Raw genomic sequence first — 17,412 nt, forward strand, 5'->3', positions numbered from 1 at the left:
TGAGACAACTGCGTTGGTTTGTCGATTGAGGGATAGAGTCGAGATATATTCCAAGTGTTTTAGTGACGTTGGAGACTTTAATATCGTTCCCGTCAATAATGAAGGAATTTAACTTGGGGTCAAGTTTAGTGAGTTTGTATTGAGATCCAAGAATGATTAATTCCGTCTTTCCATCATTAAGGCAAAGCCCATGATGAGCCATCCAGGCTTGAATGACAGTGTAGACTGTATTGAGAGCTTTGGCATCTGTTACATAATCGCCAGTGATAGGGATGAGTATCTGGGTGTCATCCGCATAATTGGTGTAGGAAGTGTTATACAGTTCCAGCACACACTCCTCTGCAATCTCCCTCAGCAATTTACAGAAAGGTGTGGGTGGCTGTCCAATCAGGACAGCCAGACCCCCACCCCCCAGTTGGAGCTGGTCCCATTCAGGCAGACAAAGGGCAGGGCAGTAAAAACCTCCTCCCCCACTTCCTGCCTGCCCAGACACACTGAAGCCTAGGCGGGGACACCCAAGGGTTCCCGCCAAAGGCCAAACACACCCAGGCCTCCCCCACCGAGGATGTTAAAAGAAGGGGTGACAAAGAACAACCACGCTTGTAATGGTGAATAAAGAAAGGAGCCACCAAGTTAATACTTGGGTGACCCTATTGTGTATAAACAGGGCTAGGGACATAGCATGCGGTAGAAAATTCACACAATAGTTGGTGGAACATGTCCACTGCCACCAGCCATAACTCGGAGATTGTCTATGTGACGTAAATGTCACAGATGCAGAGGGAAGGGGGATACCAAGTATCTGTCGCACTACTAAGAACTGCAGTTACTCTAGGATATAGAAAATAATCTCAAAGGAGGACCCAAAGGGTCCCCAGCAACACTGCCCATAAGGAGCCGTGTGCTGCAACAGTAAAAATACATATGCCGCAAGAGATGTGGAGTAAAGTAGACTCCATAGGACAGTAAAATACAAAAGAAAAAGATCCAAAAGACAGAGCCCATAAGAATAAATGAGTGGAAAAAGGCTCCACTCATTCAGGATTAAAGAAAAAGCCCAGCAGAAAGTGCTAGGGTCTCAATAGGAGAGTGGATGAAGCAAAAGAATTATAAATCTCCCTAACATGTTGTGACATGTTTCACAAACATCATTTGTTGCAGTTTCTGCAGTAATAAAATGGAGAAATTGTGTGCAATGGTGTTTTGCAGACTATTCAGAATCCAACCACTACTAAAAAACGGAAAATTAAAAGTGAATTATACTTACAGAATCTATAAGTGTATAAGGATTTTCCACATCAAAATTGGAAGACGAATAACGTGGCAATTCCAACCGAACTGTATAATTTAGTCCCTTCTCAAAGCACACTGGTCGTGGAAGGACGACATATCTGAAAAGGAAAAATACGTACAACAATGGGACCAGTACACAAAAAAAAATTATATATATATATTATATATATTTTTAGAGTATTAATCTCCCACACAGCCATTTCCTACTGACCTTGAACTCGGTGCCAAGGACACAACTTGGTTGTCATCATCAGGTACAGTATTACCACATCGGCTGCTGGTAAGAACTTTGTCAGGTCGAATTACTGTGATCACGGCCTCCTCCCACTCTTCTGGTAACTGCAAGAACAGTTTCATTAACACACGTAGCAAGCCTGAATAAAATGCTGCAAAGCAAGCCAATTTCTGCTGTATTGTGATTAATTCAGTGAGCACTGTATTAAATAAAATAAATTGCATGGACTACTTTCTTGGAGAGAGCAGCATCCCATTTACCTGGGGTTCATAGCGAATAAGGATATCGTACTCCATGGAATGGGGAATGTTGTTGACGTAGAATTCCAGGTATGATCCTTCAGGCACCCTCACAAACCCAATGCCGGTCCACGACGGACTTCGATCCTGGGGCTGCTGGCGCTCCACTATGCTTACTCCCTATGCAGAAAAGGGAATAAGCCGAATACTTAGACAGTGTTTCAGTAGAGAATTCAGCAAGTAAAGTAGTCCAAAACATGAATCTACGCACAGGGCCAAAGTTAGCTTCTTCTGCTTCGTACGTGTAGTGATCAAGTGCAAAAAAGTAAAAGCCGGATTCCACTTCATTGCACTGGCGTCCAATCATGTGTGGTCTGCACTGGCACTGGCCCGACTCGGCTGAACAACTGAAAGAATAAGAATGTACGAAGCTTTATCCATTTGTTAGCTTGATAGGTTAGCATATTACAACATTCTGGAAACCAGAAACTCAGCAGAGCAAGAAGTAAAACAAAAGGCAAGGCTCACAGGTGGAATGTCGGAAACAATTAGATTGGCAATTATGTTGAGACCACTTGCTGTCTCCTCACAACTAGCTCTGACAAGCTCCGCAAAAGATGCCAGAAACCTTGCCGACTAGCCAAACACACAGATTCCCTCTTCTGGATGTTAGGCAAAGTTTGTATGCAGTACCCTCTGGGACCGCTACACACAACTAGGACTACAGGTGTAAGCAAAACTAACCTTTGGTAAAAGTCTGTACCACACAGTTTTTGGTAGCGAGCTGAGCATCCAGGCTTATCTCAAGAGGGACTGTGAGCTTGTAAGGGTGTTCAACAAAGGTTTACAATAGTAAGTATTCAGATAGCCACTTACACTCAAGATTTCTTGGCAAAACATTTATTCATTTATTACGCAATCCTTTAGAAAGAATTCACTAAAGGAGGCAACCAATATTACACAAAAAGTATACTACAATACTGATTACTAAGCAGTTGAGCTCCCTTGAAGTAGGAGCAAAAAAACGCATAAGTTGATAAAACGAATATTACAGTTACTTTAAAACAGTGCAAATAGTTTGAGTTCACCGGAGGAGTCGATTCAATGCAATAGATAGGCCAAAGTCAATGGACCAGTGTCTTGTACAAGTAACCAGTTCTGGTATTTAAAACGGAAATGTCTTTGCCACGGTTCTTAGAAGTAGTTCACGGAAGAAAGCTGACTAGGCATGCAAGTTGCCAAAGTTACACAAACTTTCATGGTGAGAGGTAAATTCTCTCGGTCAGGTTTTCACAGTACCTTATATTGAAGAAAAAGATACAGCTGAAGACTTCTGTTCTTGGCAGTTCCTGCAGATCTCGCTCTTCCTGAGCCTCAATCGTGGGGACAAGAGGTAGGACGTTGGGGGACTCCTGCACTGCACAGGGACGGATCACAAAGCTAGAAAATTGGCAAATCCTTGATTCCGGTTGCTGTTCAAGCACACAAGTTGGTGTCCTTCTCCCTGGTTAATCTTAACCAGCTCTGAGAATGGTATCCAGGTGGCTTACGAGTTGATTAGTCCCACCAACTCAAAGGAAGTAGTCGTCCTTGAAGGGGCTTCTCTGTCGAGGTGAACTTGGCGATTCGGACTTGCAGCAGGGCTCCACCAGTAAACCAACGGTCCAGTAGTTGCAGCAACTGTCCTCTTCAAGCTCGTCTTCAGTTCTTTCGTTCCAGTGGTCGACTGCCTTTCAGTCCAAGAGACTCGCCTTTTAAACAGTTTTCTCCCATTCATTCCAGCCTAGCTGCCACTCACAGCAGGGTGGCTGTCCTTTCCGGACAGTCAGCCAATCACGCCAGGGTGTATTTGGGTCTCCAAGGAGACTAGGCACAGGGAGTATCGGGCACCTCCCTCACTTCCTGCCCTGCCCAGACACTCGGGCGCCAGTGACGGTCTTCAGTCCTGAAGCCCGCCAGAGGCGTAGGAATAAAGGGACCAAACCTAGTTTGGCGCGCAGAGAAACTTTAGAAGGACCTTTCCAAAAAGAAATGGCGAAAAAAGAAGACCAGGACCAGTTTAAATAAAGGGGGCTCAGACACCATCTTGTAAAACATGGCTCCAGTAATTTTTAGCTACTGGTGTTCGCGATCGGGAAAAATCATGGTAGTTTGTTGTAAAACCACTGCCACCAGCCATTTCCATAGGAAGTGTGCGCTGGCCTAGGAATTTAAAAAGACTAGTAAAGTCAATTTAACTTTACATTCTCTGGGAAACAATAGTTTATCCGACAGAAGGTATTTAAACCTTGGTACAGCCTAAAAGGCTTCCCTGTGTCACTGCACTGAGGGTGCTGTGTGACACATGACAATATGATGCCTAGGGAGTTGTCTTAAAACACCATAATCAAAGAACACAAGAGTAAAATATACATCAAAATACATGAGTGGGAAAAAAGGCTCTCACTCTCTCCAGGTCAGAAAATCAAGTTCTCAAAATCCAGCAAAGTTGCTGGGGGTCTCTAAGGTGAAGGGTATTATCACATTTATGAGAATTCTCCCCAACACTGGATAATCAATATTAGAGTGGCACAAGGAATATTAAATGTGTTGGCCGGTCTACTGGTTTCACACTAATTAATCACCATTGAACCAAAAAATAAATACCTACTTGTATTTACCCTCCACTCAATAATATCCATTAATGAGTTGGCAGGGGTGAAGCAAGGATATAGCCTCTACTCAATGACTACCATTAGGGGACTCAAATCGCCCCTTTTAGTTTGCGTGATTTATTTTGGACTTTCAGCAATTGTGTATCCCAATCTAACTATGAAGGTGCCAGTTGAAAAATAAACAAAGTTAGGGCTGATTCTCTATACTCTCACTCGTGGACAGATGTCTAGAAGGCCAACCTGGTTTAGTGACAGGGATAACTCTGGGAGCTGTAGCCAAACTAGTTCAAGGTAGCAAAGCGAGTGCTCAAGGCCAAGTCTCAGGAGGGGTGACCCTGGTAAGGGGTCCTCAATGAGTACACACAATGAAAAGTCAAGGAACACATTTAGACAACAGCTTTAAAAATACTTCCTTATTTATGGCCATATAACACAATGAAAATGTACTCATAGCATGTAATATCACACAATTCTAAATAAAAGCTATATATTTTGAAGCATCCAACGGATCCCTCACTGAAACCCTGCCTAAAGTCTCCTCCCAGGTGGCCAGGGAAAGGCAGACACTTCAGGATCCTGACCTTGGGGGTGGTGTACTACAGGAGGATCACCTGGGACAAGAGTCGGCTAAGGATTATGAGGAGATCCTGTGGCATATGAGACAGTATTTGTCCTCTGAAAGGCAGTGCCGTTATGGGTTGCCAAAACAGGTGATGGCATATTGCCATTTTAATATTCCTAACCCACAACCAAGATTTGTGACTCGGGGTACAATTTATGTTAAATCTGAGCAAGCATCATTAACAGAGAGATCTTTCAAAGTACTTCAAGAATGTTAACCTTAGAGACCCCCAGCTCTTTTGCTTAACTTTAGGACTTTTTAATTTTAAGCCTGGAGTGAGTGAGCCCTTTTTCTCACTCGCTCATGTATTTTGATTGATTTGGATTATGTATTTCCTTCATTTTTTGGAGTTTGACAAATCCATTTGGTATCTACTTTTTGTATGGTGACAGACAGCACCGTCAGTTCAGTGTCAGAGAAATCCTTAAGATTTCTCATAAGGTTTAAATACCTTTTCTTCTGTGAAATACTGTTTTCAAGAATAGTAAAGTGAAATTGACTTTACTTACGTTTTCTCTTTGTAGGTCCAGCACACCCCACCTTATGTGGAGTGCTAGGGTGTGACCTAGTAGTCCCTTATCCTAGATTTTCATGTAACATTTGTATGCTACCTTCACTTCTTTAAATGGCGGGTGGCAATGGTTTAATTTTTGTGCTTTCCTACTGCAGGCTGTACCCTCAGCTGCAGTACAGAACCCATGGGTGACCATTGTCAAAATGGCCCAGTCTTTTTTTTGCCATTTTCAGTTTGTGAGGTCTTTCATGGGTTTTTACTCTGTGCATTAAGCCCTTTGTTTTGCCTTTGGCGGGCTTCAGTCCTGAAGCCCACCTCTAGCTCCAGTGTGTCTGGAGAGGCAGGATGTGAGGGAGGTTCCCGGAATTCTGTTGTCCTTTGTCTCTAGGAATGCCAAAATGCAACGAGTCCTGACGTCTGGCTGTCCTACACTCCTGTGTGATTGACAGCCTAGGCTGTGCCTAAATGGGAGAAACCTGCTTAAAAGATGAGGGTTTTGGGACTAGAGCAGAGTCGACCACTGGGAGAAATACCCGAAGAAACTGGGAACGAAGCTTGCTGCATCCTCCTGGACCTTTGAATTGCTCGGTGAAGCCCTTCTGCTGTGCTGAAACTCCTTTTTCGAGAAGCTCCGGAAGATATGCCGACTTCTCTTGGGTTAGTGGGACCAACTAACCCGGATGACCATCTTTCCTGACTGGCTGTACTTCTTCGCTCCTGCAAGAACAGAGTGCCAGGGGTCGAGAAATCTGTAGTTGAGTGCAACGTCTGAAATCCAGGTAGAACCTCAGAGTCTGTCCCTCCTTGATATTTTTACCAGAGTAGGTTTTCCTAAGGAAGCAGGGGAATCACATTTTATGTCCCACTACATGCAGCCCATGTAGAAGAACTGTGGCGTGACTTACAATTTCTCAACAGCCTACCATCCCCAAACCATTGGGTTGGTGGAGAGGTTTAACTGTACTATGAAGAGCATGATAGGTGCTTTAGAGGAACGCCTTAGAAGAAAGTGGGACCTTCTGTTGCCATGCCTTCTCTTTGCGTATAGAGAAGTCCCTCAAGCAGGGGTTGGTTTCAGCCCCTTTGTACTTCTTTATGGTAATCCAGTCAAGAGGCCCTTTGGCCCGGATCAAGGAAGGGTTGGAGAGTGCTCCTTCCTTACAGCCAGTGAGAGTCACTGACTATGTGCTAGGCCTCAGAAAGAGGATGGCACTGATGACAAGCTTCAGAAAACCTGAAAGCAGGTCAGGCTCTGGTCAAGCATTGGCATGACTAGAAAGCCAACATGGTGGAGTTTACTCCAGACCAACTTGTACTGGTTATGGTACCTACAAGGCAGAGGACCTTACAGGTAAATTGGATTGGACCCTTCAAGATTGTAGGCAAGCTTGGAGAGGTTAACTATTTAGTGGACTTGGATAACCCAAGGTGACCATTAGGGTCTATCACACTAACCATTTGAAGGCTTGTTTCCAGACCAGAACTAGGAGTATTGCTTCTAGCCTCTGATCAGGATGAGGAGAATAGTGAGCCTCTCCCTGATCTCCTCAGGGGACAACCTTCTGAGACAATTTAAGGAGTTAAACTCTCTTCAGATTTGACTGCAACAACAAGAGGAATGAAAGGCTCTGTTGAATCAGTTTGCCTCCTTGTTTACACTGACACCAGACTTGACCCCTTGGGGCCAGCATGATATTCTCACTGGTGACAATCCCTGTCAAAAGCAGGGGTTACAGAATGTCAGAACACACAAAGAAAAGGTCAAGAAAATGCTTGATCTTGGGGTCTTTGAGCAGTATACAAGTCCATGGTCTAGTCCAGTTGTACTAGTGCCAAAAACAGGCACCAAAGAGGTGAGATTCTGTGTTGACTATAGAGCTCTTAATGCAGTGCCCACGACTGATACCCATCCTTTATCCAGGACAGATGAGTTGGTGGACAAACTTGGTTCAGCCAAGTTCCTCCGTATATTTGACCTGACCTCAGGCTATTGGCAAATAGCTCTGACAGATCATGCCAAGGAGAAAACTGCATTCTCCACCAAAGGAGGCTTATACCAGTTTAAGGTTATGCCTTTTGGACTCAAGAATGCACCTGCTACATTTCAGAGGATGGTTAATCAAGTTCTGAATGGGTTAGAAGACGTCTGCATGGCATACTTGGATGGTATTGCAGTGTTCAGCCCCACTTTGGAAGAACATCTTATGCCCCTAGGATATGTTTTGCAGGTTCTGGAACAGGCCCACCTGACCATAAAGGCTTGTAAATGTGAAATTGGTCAGAGTAAAGTGGTCTACTTTGGCCATGAGGTAGTAGGATGTGAAATTAGGCCATTTCCTAGCAAAGTACAAGCTGTACAAGACTGGGCCACCCCTACTACTCAAACTCACATGAGAGCCTTCCTAGGTCTCACTGGGTACTACAGGTACCTCAGAGAACTATGGGACCATAGTTGGTAACTATAGAACTATGCAAAATCCATGCCAGAGGTCCTGTCTCAAAACTGCTGCTAAGAGATCACGGTCCTGTCTTTCATCAACAGACAAAGGAATCCTGAGGTCAGGGTCCAGCGCTGCCACAACGAGGAGAATCCAGCCACGAATATTACTTCTAACCAAAAGGTACTGTGCGTAGAAAGATATTGCTCACCTTGATCCGTAAATTCGCTCCAGAGCATTTGATTGCAAGTAGAGGTGTCCAGGGTACCCCCCCTCATTTCTGACCCAATTTGTTGCTTGTGTCCCTTTAGCAAGTCCTTAGCAGGGTCTCCAATTGTGGTTTTCATCTAAGAGTAGAGACAAGTATCCACAGGAACCTTTCATTTTCTGCTGATTCACAGGACTTGAGCCTTTTTCTGAATTGCCTTTTAGCTAGGGTTGCATTTTTAGGACTTTAAAAGCCTTGCTGTGTGAAGAAACTGCCTCTATAACCTTAAGCTCGCTAGCATTTACCTAATCAACTGTTTTCGTTCCAAAGAGACAACATCTTATGTGCTTTTGCTAACTAAATGTGATTACTGTATTCCCTTGGTCTTACCCGAGTGCGTGGTAGAACCGCCAATACGGTGTAACAGTCATTTATGTCAAACGCTTTAACAATTGTAACCCACGAGCAACTACAAAATAGGCAGTGGCCTTTGAAAGGTATTTTGGTTCAATGTGCAAAGTATTTAAAAGTTATTCTTGTGTATATATAATAAATTATATTTTAATATTTCTCCGAATTGCATTACTAACTAGGTTCAGTGTACTTACCTACAGCTCACATCTTCATTTTATGATAAGCCTAACTGCTCTGCCACTCTACCAAGGTTCCATGAGTAGGACAGACCACCAATAATAATAATAATAATAATAATAATAATAATAATAATAATAATAATAATAATGAGTTGGGGGGATCTACAAACCATTGGGATAGTTTTGCAACATCTACCTCACAGTGGACTTTTGGAAAACTCCCCTAACAGAAACCAGTTTGTGGATTAGGATCAGACAGTCCCAATCCACTTCCTGACACGGCCATGTTTGGACACTAGCCACAGTAGGTAGCCAATCACAGTAAACATGGTAAGTGGGGGTGCCCTGGACACCTATGTGCACTCCAATGCTCTGCAGCAACTTCACGGATCAAGGTAATCAATAACTTTCTCCCCACATTACCTTAGGTTAGAAGAAAAGATTGTGGCTGGATTCTCAATGTGGCGGCGCTGGACTCAACCTCCTGATTCCTTGGTCTGAAGATGCAAGGCAGGACAATGGACGAGATCTCTCAGCAGCAGTCTCCACAGAGGACCTCTGGCACGGCTCTCAGCAACTTCCCTGGTCACTATGCGGTTTTGGCGCCTTTTCTGCAGCACCAACAAAGGATGCGATTCTCCCAGTCAATCTTCTTCGCTTCTCACAGTCACACACTCCGCTGAGGAGATCTGGGCGAATATTATCAGGTCTCTGGAGTGTCCTTGAGGGCTCAAAGACTTGGAAGAGTTCGGCCTTCACACAATGATGCACTTGGAATGGGCAGCAGGTCTCCTGGTATTGCAGTTTCGCAGCTCTGAAAACTCACAGGACCTCAGGAAATGTCTCAAATCTTTCTTCGTGGGACTGGTTGTTCCCACCAGTCAGTCAAAGGGAAGGACTTGTCATCTTCAGAGTTTCTCTGTTGCACAGAAGACAGGGTCAGGGCAGCAGTGTTCGCTTCACAGTGTTGCAAAGAGTCTGCAGGTGTCTCTGTTGGCCATCTTCTTCCGTTACTTCAGCTTCCAGTGGTCAACTTGCCTTTCACCTCGGAAGCCTCACCTTTTATACAGTTTCAGCACACACTCCTCTGCAATCTCAGCACTTTTTTAGAAAGGGGCAGGTGGCTGTCCAATCAAGACAGCCAACCCCCCTCCGCTCCTTCATACCCTCAGTGGGAGCTGGTTCCATTCAGGTACTCATGCAGACAAAGGGGAGGGGAGTGAAAAACTCCCCCAATTCCTGCCTGCCCAGACAATCTGGAGCCTAGGCGGGGACACCCAAGGGTTCCTGCCAAAGGCTGACTGACACACACACACACACCCCACAAACACACCCACACATCTCCCCACCCAGGATGGTGCCCAATTGTTAGGACTGATTTTCTATACTCTGGCCTGGTTGACAGATGTATAGAAGGCCAACCTGTATTGTGACAGGTACAACTCTGGGAGCTGTAGCCAAACCAGCCCAATGTAGCAGTGACAAGTGGTCTAGGCCAAGTCTCAAGAGTTGGTGAGCTTGTAAGAGCTCCACAATGAGTTCACAGTGCAGCAGTCAAGGATTACACTTAGACAATTAGGTATAAAAATACATCTTTACTCATGGCCAAAACACACAGTGAAAAATGACTAACACGTAATATCACACAATACTAAAAATTGGATACATATATACTATGGGTGAAGGGCACAATACCTATCAAGCCCCTGAAAAGAAAGGTACAGATTAGTATTAGCACTACAAGTCCACAGAGTCCAACCCTAACTTGTCTGGGGCCATGTTCAGCAAAGATTCCACATAGTTTGTGAAGCTGGAAAAAAATGACGGTAGGATCACTGGGGTCCAGTGAACAGTTCCAAGTTTCAGGGGATGAGTTAAACTAGCTAACAAACGTGTTCCCAACTTCGGAGTGCTTGTGTGAACAAGCTATGGCAAAGCCAAAGTATTAGAAAAGTTTATCGAACTTTTAAAGGGAGTTTAGGGGGCAGGTAAGTATCGCTATAACACACCCCCTGTACTCTGATTCTACATGAGACTTGGCAGGTCGGTTGAAGAAGATCCGAGGTTGATTTTCCCACCATCAGCCACAGCCCTTGATCCCCAGGGGTTGCAGGTTCAAGCAACTCTCCTGGTCAGTGTCTGATGCTGGTGCAAGGACTCTCAGTAGAAGAAAGCAGCAAAACTCGATGCAGAACCCCCTCGCAGGACAGGAATAGATGCAGGTAAGCAGTTTCTGATGACAGCAACCAATGCACGGCGACGCAAAGGGACTCACTTGTTGCGGTCAGACTTTCCCTCCTATCTCGGGTCCCCTTGGTGATAGGACCACGAAATTACACAGAGGTATGTATTGTAGCACAAGCTGAGGATCCCCCAGGTTCCAAGCCTCAACTCAGAATGGCGATGTCAGCACAGTAGCCCAAACTCGGAGTTGGTCAGTCACAGGGTGGTCCCAAGGCACTTCTGAAGGCTCTTCTTTGCAGGACTCCGAGTGGATGTTGAAAATTGATGTTCCCTCCACTCAAAGGGTCACAGCTCCCTCACAGGACGGCTGAAGTACTTCTACAGGACAGGGTTCTACCAGGGCAGCAGCAGACGTTGGTTGCCAAGTCTTCTTTCAACAGGTCCACAGTCTCTGTGCACATCTTGTAACTGGACAGGAGTCTTGGCTCCTTCTGTTTCTTCCAGGATCTCTCCAGAGTGGGTGCAGGGGTCTTCTTATGCAAAAAGCCCGGTAAGAGCAGCAACCCCCACTAGCCAATGACCGATCTGCCCCAAACACACAACCCAACAGTGGTCCAATCAGGACCACTGGTAGCAAAACTCATTCATTCCACCCAGGCACACTGGCACCAGACAGTCCCAGCCCACTTCATGCCTGCAAGCACACATAGCCCTCCAGTAGCCCACCAAAATCCTCTGCTTTCCCAGGCACTGGAAGTGCATCTAAGGAATTTCCTGGCCTCACAAGTCAGGAAGAAGGCTAAAAGACAATATGGCCAAACAAGCAAAAAACAAGCTCGTGGCATGGCCATGTTTCACCACTAGCCACAGTTAGTAGCAAAATCCAGTAAATGCTGTAAGGCTAAAACCAAATGCACTAACACATGGTAAAAAGTCACTGCTGCCAGCAGCTTGTCCCTTTAGCACACCTAGAGAAACCAAAAAAACCTGTGGGTGTTAGTCTAGGGCAAAACAAAAAGTGTACCCCATTGTAAGATGCATTGCACAATGATAAAGTTACCACAAGTGATAACAAGGTAACAATACTAAGGGAAACCAGGTTTCCCAATACTGACAGCCTGAACGACATGTCAGTTTCCCCATAACAAATCAGCAAAAGACAGTGTAGTGAAGCTTAGGGCTTCACTGTACTGTAAAAAGAACAGGTCAGATACAAAAACTAAAAGTAAAAGGGTTTGGGGGTCCATATGAATGGAAGGAAAGGTGCAGTAAAGAGGAATTGTTCCTAAAACCAGTCTCTTACACTATAACGTTTTAGGGGAGATACTTGTTGTTACTCTAGGATAAAGAAAATGATCCCAAAGGAGGACCCAAATGGTCCCCAGCAACACTGCCCACAAGGAGCTTTGTGCTGCTCTAGTAAAAATACATAGGCCTTAAGAGATATGGAGGAAAGTAGACTCCATAGGACAGTAAAATACAAAGGAGTTCAAAAAGAGAGCCCATAAAAATGAATGAATGGAAAAAGGATCCACTCAAGAAAAAGTTGTAGAAGTCCACCAAAACGTGCTGGGGGTCCCCACTAGTTGTCAGCCAGCTACAAGCCTCCTGTTGCCTGTTTGTGTTGCGCTGTATAATGCCGGCACACTAAATCCGAACGGCAAGAAACTTCAAAGTAAGCTTTTTTTAACGAACCTCCTTCATGTCACTTCCTTTGCAAAATCAAATAAAAAACACATAACATATATATAATATATATATTTGAGAAAAAAAAGGAAGGACATTCCCCGTTTTTTGTAGTACAAGACACTTGACTTCGAGCATTGACACCACAGGGACAAGAGATTTAAAATGTCTAAAACCAGCGACACCCTATACATTTTCCGAGAATGCTAATGGCGGTAATCTCGAGTCGGCTGTACTGGCTGGAAAGTGTCACACAGTCCTCGGTGAGGGCCCGTACCATGCTGCAGGGGTTATTTTGGGCTGCCGGGCAGGTACTGGCTGTTACAGACCACACCCAAAGCGAGCATCACCAGAATGACCCATCTCGGCTGCAATGGTCATCCAGGGAACTTTCATTGCTTGGCTGTGGGCCTGCATTTGATTTTTTTCAGTCTGGCCTGGGAAAGCCTAGCCAACCAAAGCCATTCGTAATACCGACGGGTCGTGAAAGGGTTTTCGATGGTCAATGATTACAAGAAGAGAAGGAAAGGTCAGCTTACTTGTTGTTTAATGCTCCACCGTGGTCGCAGTCACAAGGCCGACATCCATCAAGATCGTTGCTCAGACCCCAGTGCTCCGGCTGCAGAACAATGCACCATTAATGATCTCAAATGCCACTGAACAGAAAGTCATTATACTCCCTTAAATAGAAACCATTCTGCACTGTGCCATTTGATTAAGTCTATGAACTTGAACTAAAGGGATTTTCATATGTTGCAAAATGAACACTTTACAAAAGTAGCCAATCGAAAGAGACTATTGAGGCCCAAGGCTATTAATATTGAGGGTCGAGCCACACATTCTATCAAGGCAAACGTCAAACTCAAAATATGAACAGATTGGAGGAAGGGATTCTGCGAGAGGTTGAAATGCCTCTCACTATGAAACAGAGGGAATGAAGCATTACTCCTCCCATGGCACTAGGTGGTCACACTGCTTGGGGGAGGGAGGCGCGAGAAGACGACGCGCAGTACCAAAAAGGGACCCCACCTCCAGAAATATTGGTCTGAGGCCAGCAAAGAAACCGAATATCAAGCTTGAGTGACGTGACGCTTCAGAGCGTGGAAACCCAGACTACATTGACTTGTAAGCTAAAGGGGGGTGGGGGCGGGTCAAGCAAGATTCGAGTCACCAAGGACACCATGAACCAGGATCCCCCGATAGGCCTCCAACAAGCGCTCTGGCCCGCCAAGGATGTACTGCTCTCCCTGCCTCCATCCTTTGGAGGCAGGCCCTTTTCATCAGACATGTTTATTGGCAGGACTGCGGAGCTCTAAGCCAATGGGATAGGTTTACTCTAATTCAGTCAGAGACTGGGGGGAGCAGAGCATCGGATCATTTATGCAAACACTTGAATTCTAAACAGACGTTTTCCAAATGCCTCAACCTATACTTAAATATGGAGTTTAAGAGAAGTGCTCTAGACATACATTATATATGGCAACATCCAGTAAATGCCACTCGGGTATTTTATAAGCTTGTATGCGAGCACCTCCATTCTGTCTGGCGCAAGCTCTAGAAAAAGCATTAGCATCTTTAAATAGGACTCCACAAAAGTAAGCTAATGTCTTAAAGGTTCAATACAAAGTTGTGCCACAAGTTAATGATTCAAAATGTCAAATGCGGTTTAGAAAAGTTTGGCACCACCAATTAAGCGCTTTTTCTTTCAGATGAAGATATATGTTTATCATAAAACAAGCTTAGGTTAACATTGGAACAGCACATGGTCCAATCAAGATTGATTCTGGAGTTACACACTGGTATATTTTAGGGGCTAGCATTTTCTAAAATTATTCTGGCTGGTGAAACAAGCCCAGGTATCAAAGGGGAGTATGCCATGCTTGGCAATGAGTCAGTCTTGGCTTTGCATACTGGAAATTGTGGCACACTTTTCTCCCGTTGAAACAAATGAACCTACAAAAAAGTCGCAGCATGGAAATTAAAACGCCAAGATGTGAACGACAGCTATTCATGTTCACAAAATGTTAGTACTACCCCTTTCCAGCTGGCCACGTGTAATGTAGATACTTGAAATATGGTCCTCCAAATAAATGACTTTCATTCTACAAGGGGCACGATATAGTTTCCATTTAAAAGGGGAAATATATTGACCAGGATAAACTATAGTTTCTAAAAGATTTGTGCATCTTTAACCCAGTCCAATTCCTAGCTTCAAAATCCTAACATTTGCTTTGAAAAAAGGAAATGCTCGGGACGGCTTTGCCGAGTGGTTTTAAGCTTGCATAACCTATGTTATGTTATTGTGCATTTGTATAGCGCCTTATTTACCATTGGCATGATCTCAAAGTGTTGTGGCTTGAACGCCCTCGGGGACTGTAGTCCAGGTCAGAGGAGAGAGTAGGGTAGTATGTAGTGCTTTGGTGCACTCAGTATGTGTGGAGCCCGAGCGTATGTAGCTGCATCCTAATGGTAGGCATGGTGGTGTGGCTGTGTCAGGTCAGTAGAATGTGTGCAGCAAGGCCTTTAACCAAGCCTGGATTCTGGTGGTGGTGGCGCTTGTGTATGATATTATGTGTGCAGCTAGGCCGATTATTTCGTGGAGTATAGCTACGTTCCAAAGACTGTTGAGGTGTTCATGGAGGTGTGTGGGTATGTGTGCAGCTAGACCGAATTGATCGAGGGGTATAGCTTCATTCTATTTTATGCTGGCGAGTAGGAGAGAGTATGCATATTTGTATGTGCGAGTGTCTGTGTGGATTGTTTGGAGACCCCCCCCGTTTCTGATTTCATGTAGACCAACTAGACGAGGATGCGGCTTGGTTTCAATTCTCCCAGCAAGGAAAGGCCTTTAGTGAGGATTCCAGGTGAAGCACAGAGCGTACAAGAACTCTGATATGGGAGCCACCCCCCTTATTGAGGCATAGCATTCCAATATTGGTACGTGGATTATTACCTACGAGTTAGAAAACAGGCAAACCCTTGTCCAGTTGGGTGATCAAATTGGGTTTAAAAGCAACATGTTAAGCAAATATGCTTGGCTCCAGTTCATTTCATAGCTAAAGAGGAGATTCTGTTAAAAAAAAAAACATTAAATGTGGCAGGAAGAACCAAAAAGGAGCTTTACTTTTGAGGTGAAATCCAATTCATAAGATGATTCAAAATATTAAAATGGATAGTAGTGCGTCTTTGCAAAGCTACAGAAAAAAGGAGGTAGGGACGACAGTCCGACAAGCTTATACCAAATCCCACTAAAATATAACAAATCTTACTAACCAGACAGTGATCACAATGTTTTCCTGTAACCAGGCGCTTGCAAAAACATCTTCCTGTCTCTGCATCACATGGATTGCCTCCAGGAGCTGTTCCCAAAGGGTTGCACTCGCAGGCTTAGAAGACAACGAAATGGAGAAGAAAAACCCCATTAAAAACAAATGTTTTCCATAGAACGGCATCATTTTCCTAAATACTAAACAGACCAAGTAAACAAAAAGGTAATTTAAAAACAAAAGCATGCATTCCCTTTCTTATTTAGAATGTATAAAAGTTTTAAACAAATTCGACTACAAAGAGGATCATGTACAGGCTAAAAAGCCCTTCACTAGTCCTTCCAATGTGAGACCTTTTAGGATTCCCTCCATCAAGAAGCCCTCAAATATTTGAATAACACATTGTACTTACATCGACATCCAAATGGGTCATCGGCACTCAGCTCATAGAAGCTCTCCTTACACTGATCACAGCGCTCTCCTTCCACATTTAATTTACAACGGCATTGTCCAGCAATCAGACCCACAGAAAAATCAGAATAGCGGTCACAAATGCCTTCATTCTGAGAACCGGCGGGATCGCAGTCACAACCTGTAAACAAAAATGAAAAATAATCACTAGTCCATCACAAAAATACAGAAACTATCCAGCATTTAAAGGGGATTACGAAGGGTAAAATCTCAATTAGCAGATCGATCATTCAATGCAATATTCTTCACAAATGTTACAGGTCGAAATTGAAGACTTCTCTCCCTTTACAGATTATCATAGTCGGGTTGCAACAATGCCTGCGATAACCAAGTGTTAGTGAGAATTTCTGTGCTAATTCCCCTCAACATTGGAGACCCCCAGCTCTTTTACGGGACGTTAGGACTTTTTAATTTTAACACTGGAGTGAGTGAGCCCTTTTTTTTTCCCCATTCGCTCACGTGTTTTGACACGATTTGTATTATGTGTTTCCTTTGTTTACGGAGTGTGACAAACTCCATAAGCATCTACTTTTTGTATGTTCACACACAGCACCTTCAGTGCAGCATCACAGAGAAATCCTAAGGTTTAAATACCTTTTCTTGGGTGAACTACTGTTCCCAAGAATAGTAAAGTGAAACTGACTTTACTTACCTTTTCTCTTTGTAGGTCCAGCACACCAAATTTTATGTGGAGTACTGGAGGGTTACTTAGTGGCCCCTTATCCTACCTACTCCTGTAACATTTCTCACGTAACATTTTTATGTTACCCTCACTACTTTAAATGGCTGGTGGCAGTGGTTTAATTTTCCTACCATTGTGCTTTTCTACCGCAGTCTGAATCCTCAGCTGCAGTATAGAACCCATAGGTGACCATTTTGTCAAAATGGACACTGCCTTTTTTCGCCATTTTCCAGTTGTGACATCTTTCTTGGGTTTTACTCTGCGCAGAAAGCCAGATTTGAGCCCTTTGTTAGTTTTGCCTTTGGCGGGCATCAGTACAGAAACCCG

The 17,412-nt window shown here is 44.3% G+C and overlaps 1 protein-coding gene across 1 annotated transcript in view; it reads right to left on the reverse strand.

Moving 5' to 3' along the window:
- The window catches only part of LAMB1 (laminin subunit beta 1), a 373,674-nt gene that overhangs the window by 203,050 nt on the left and 153,212 nt on the right, over positions 1-17,412 (reverse strand). The window contains exons 10-16 of the mRNA XM_069629156.1: positions 16,345-16,524; positions 15,940-16,052; positions 13,206-13,285; positions 2,039-2,174; positions 1,789-1,947; positions 1,505-1,632; positions 1,268-1,391 (exon numbers count right to left, since the gene is read on the reverse strand). Coding sequence (XP_069485257.1) covers positions 1,268-1,391; positions 1,505-1,632; positions 1,789-1,947; positions 2,039-2,174; positions 13,206-13,285; positions 15,940-16,052; positions 16,345-16,524 — 920 coding nt within the window. The remainder of the gene's footprint in view (positions 1-1,267; positions 1,392-1,504; positions 1,633-1,788; positions 1,948-2,038; positions 2,175-13,205; positions 13,286-15,939; positions 16,053-16,344; positions 16,525-17,412) is intronic.

This window comes from Ambystoma mexicanum, chromosome 12, assembly GCF_040938575.1.
Source record: "Ambystoma mexicanum isolate Mex_15411 chromosome 12, UKY_AmexF1_1, whole genome shotgun sequence".
NCBI classification, from domain to species: domain Eukaryota; kingdom Metazoa; phylum Chordata; class Amphibia; order Caudata; family Ambystomatidae; genus Ambystoma; species Ambystoma mexicanum.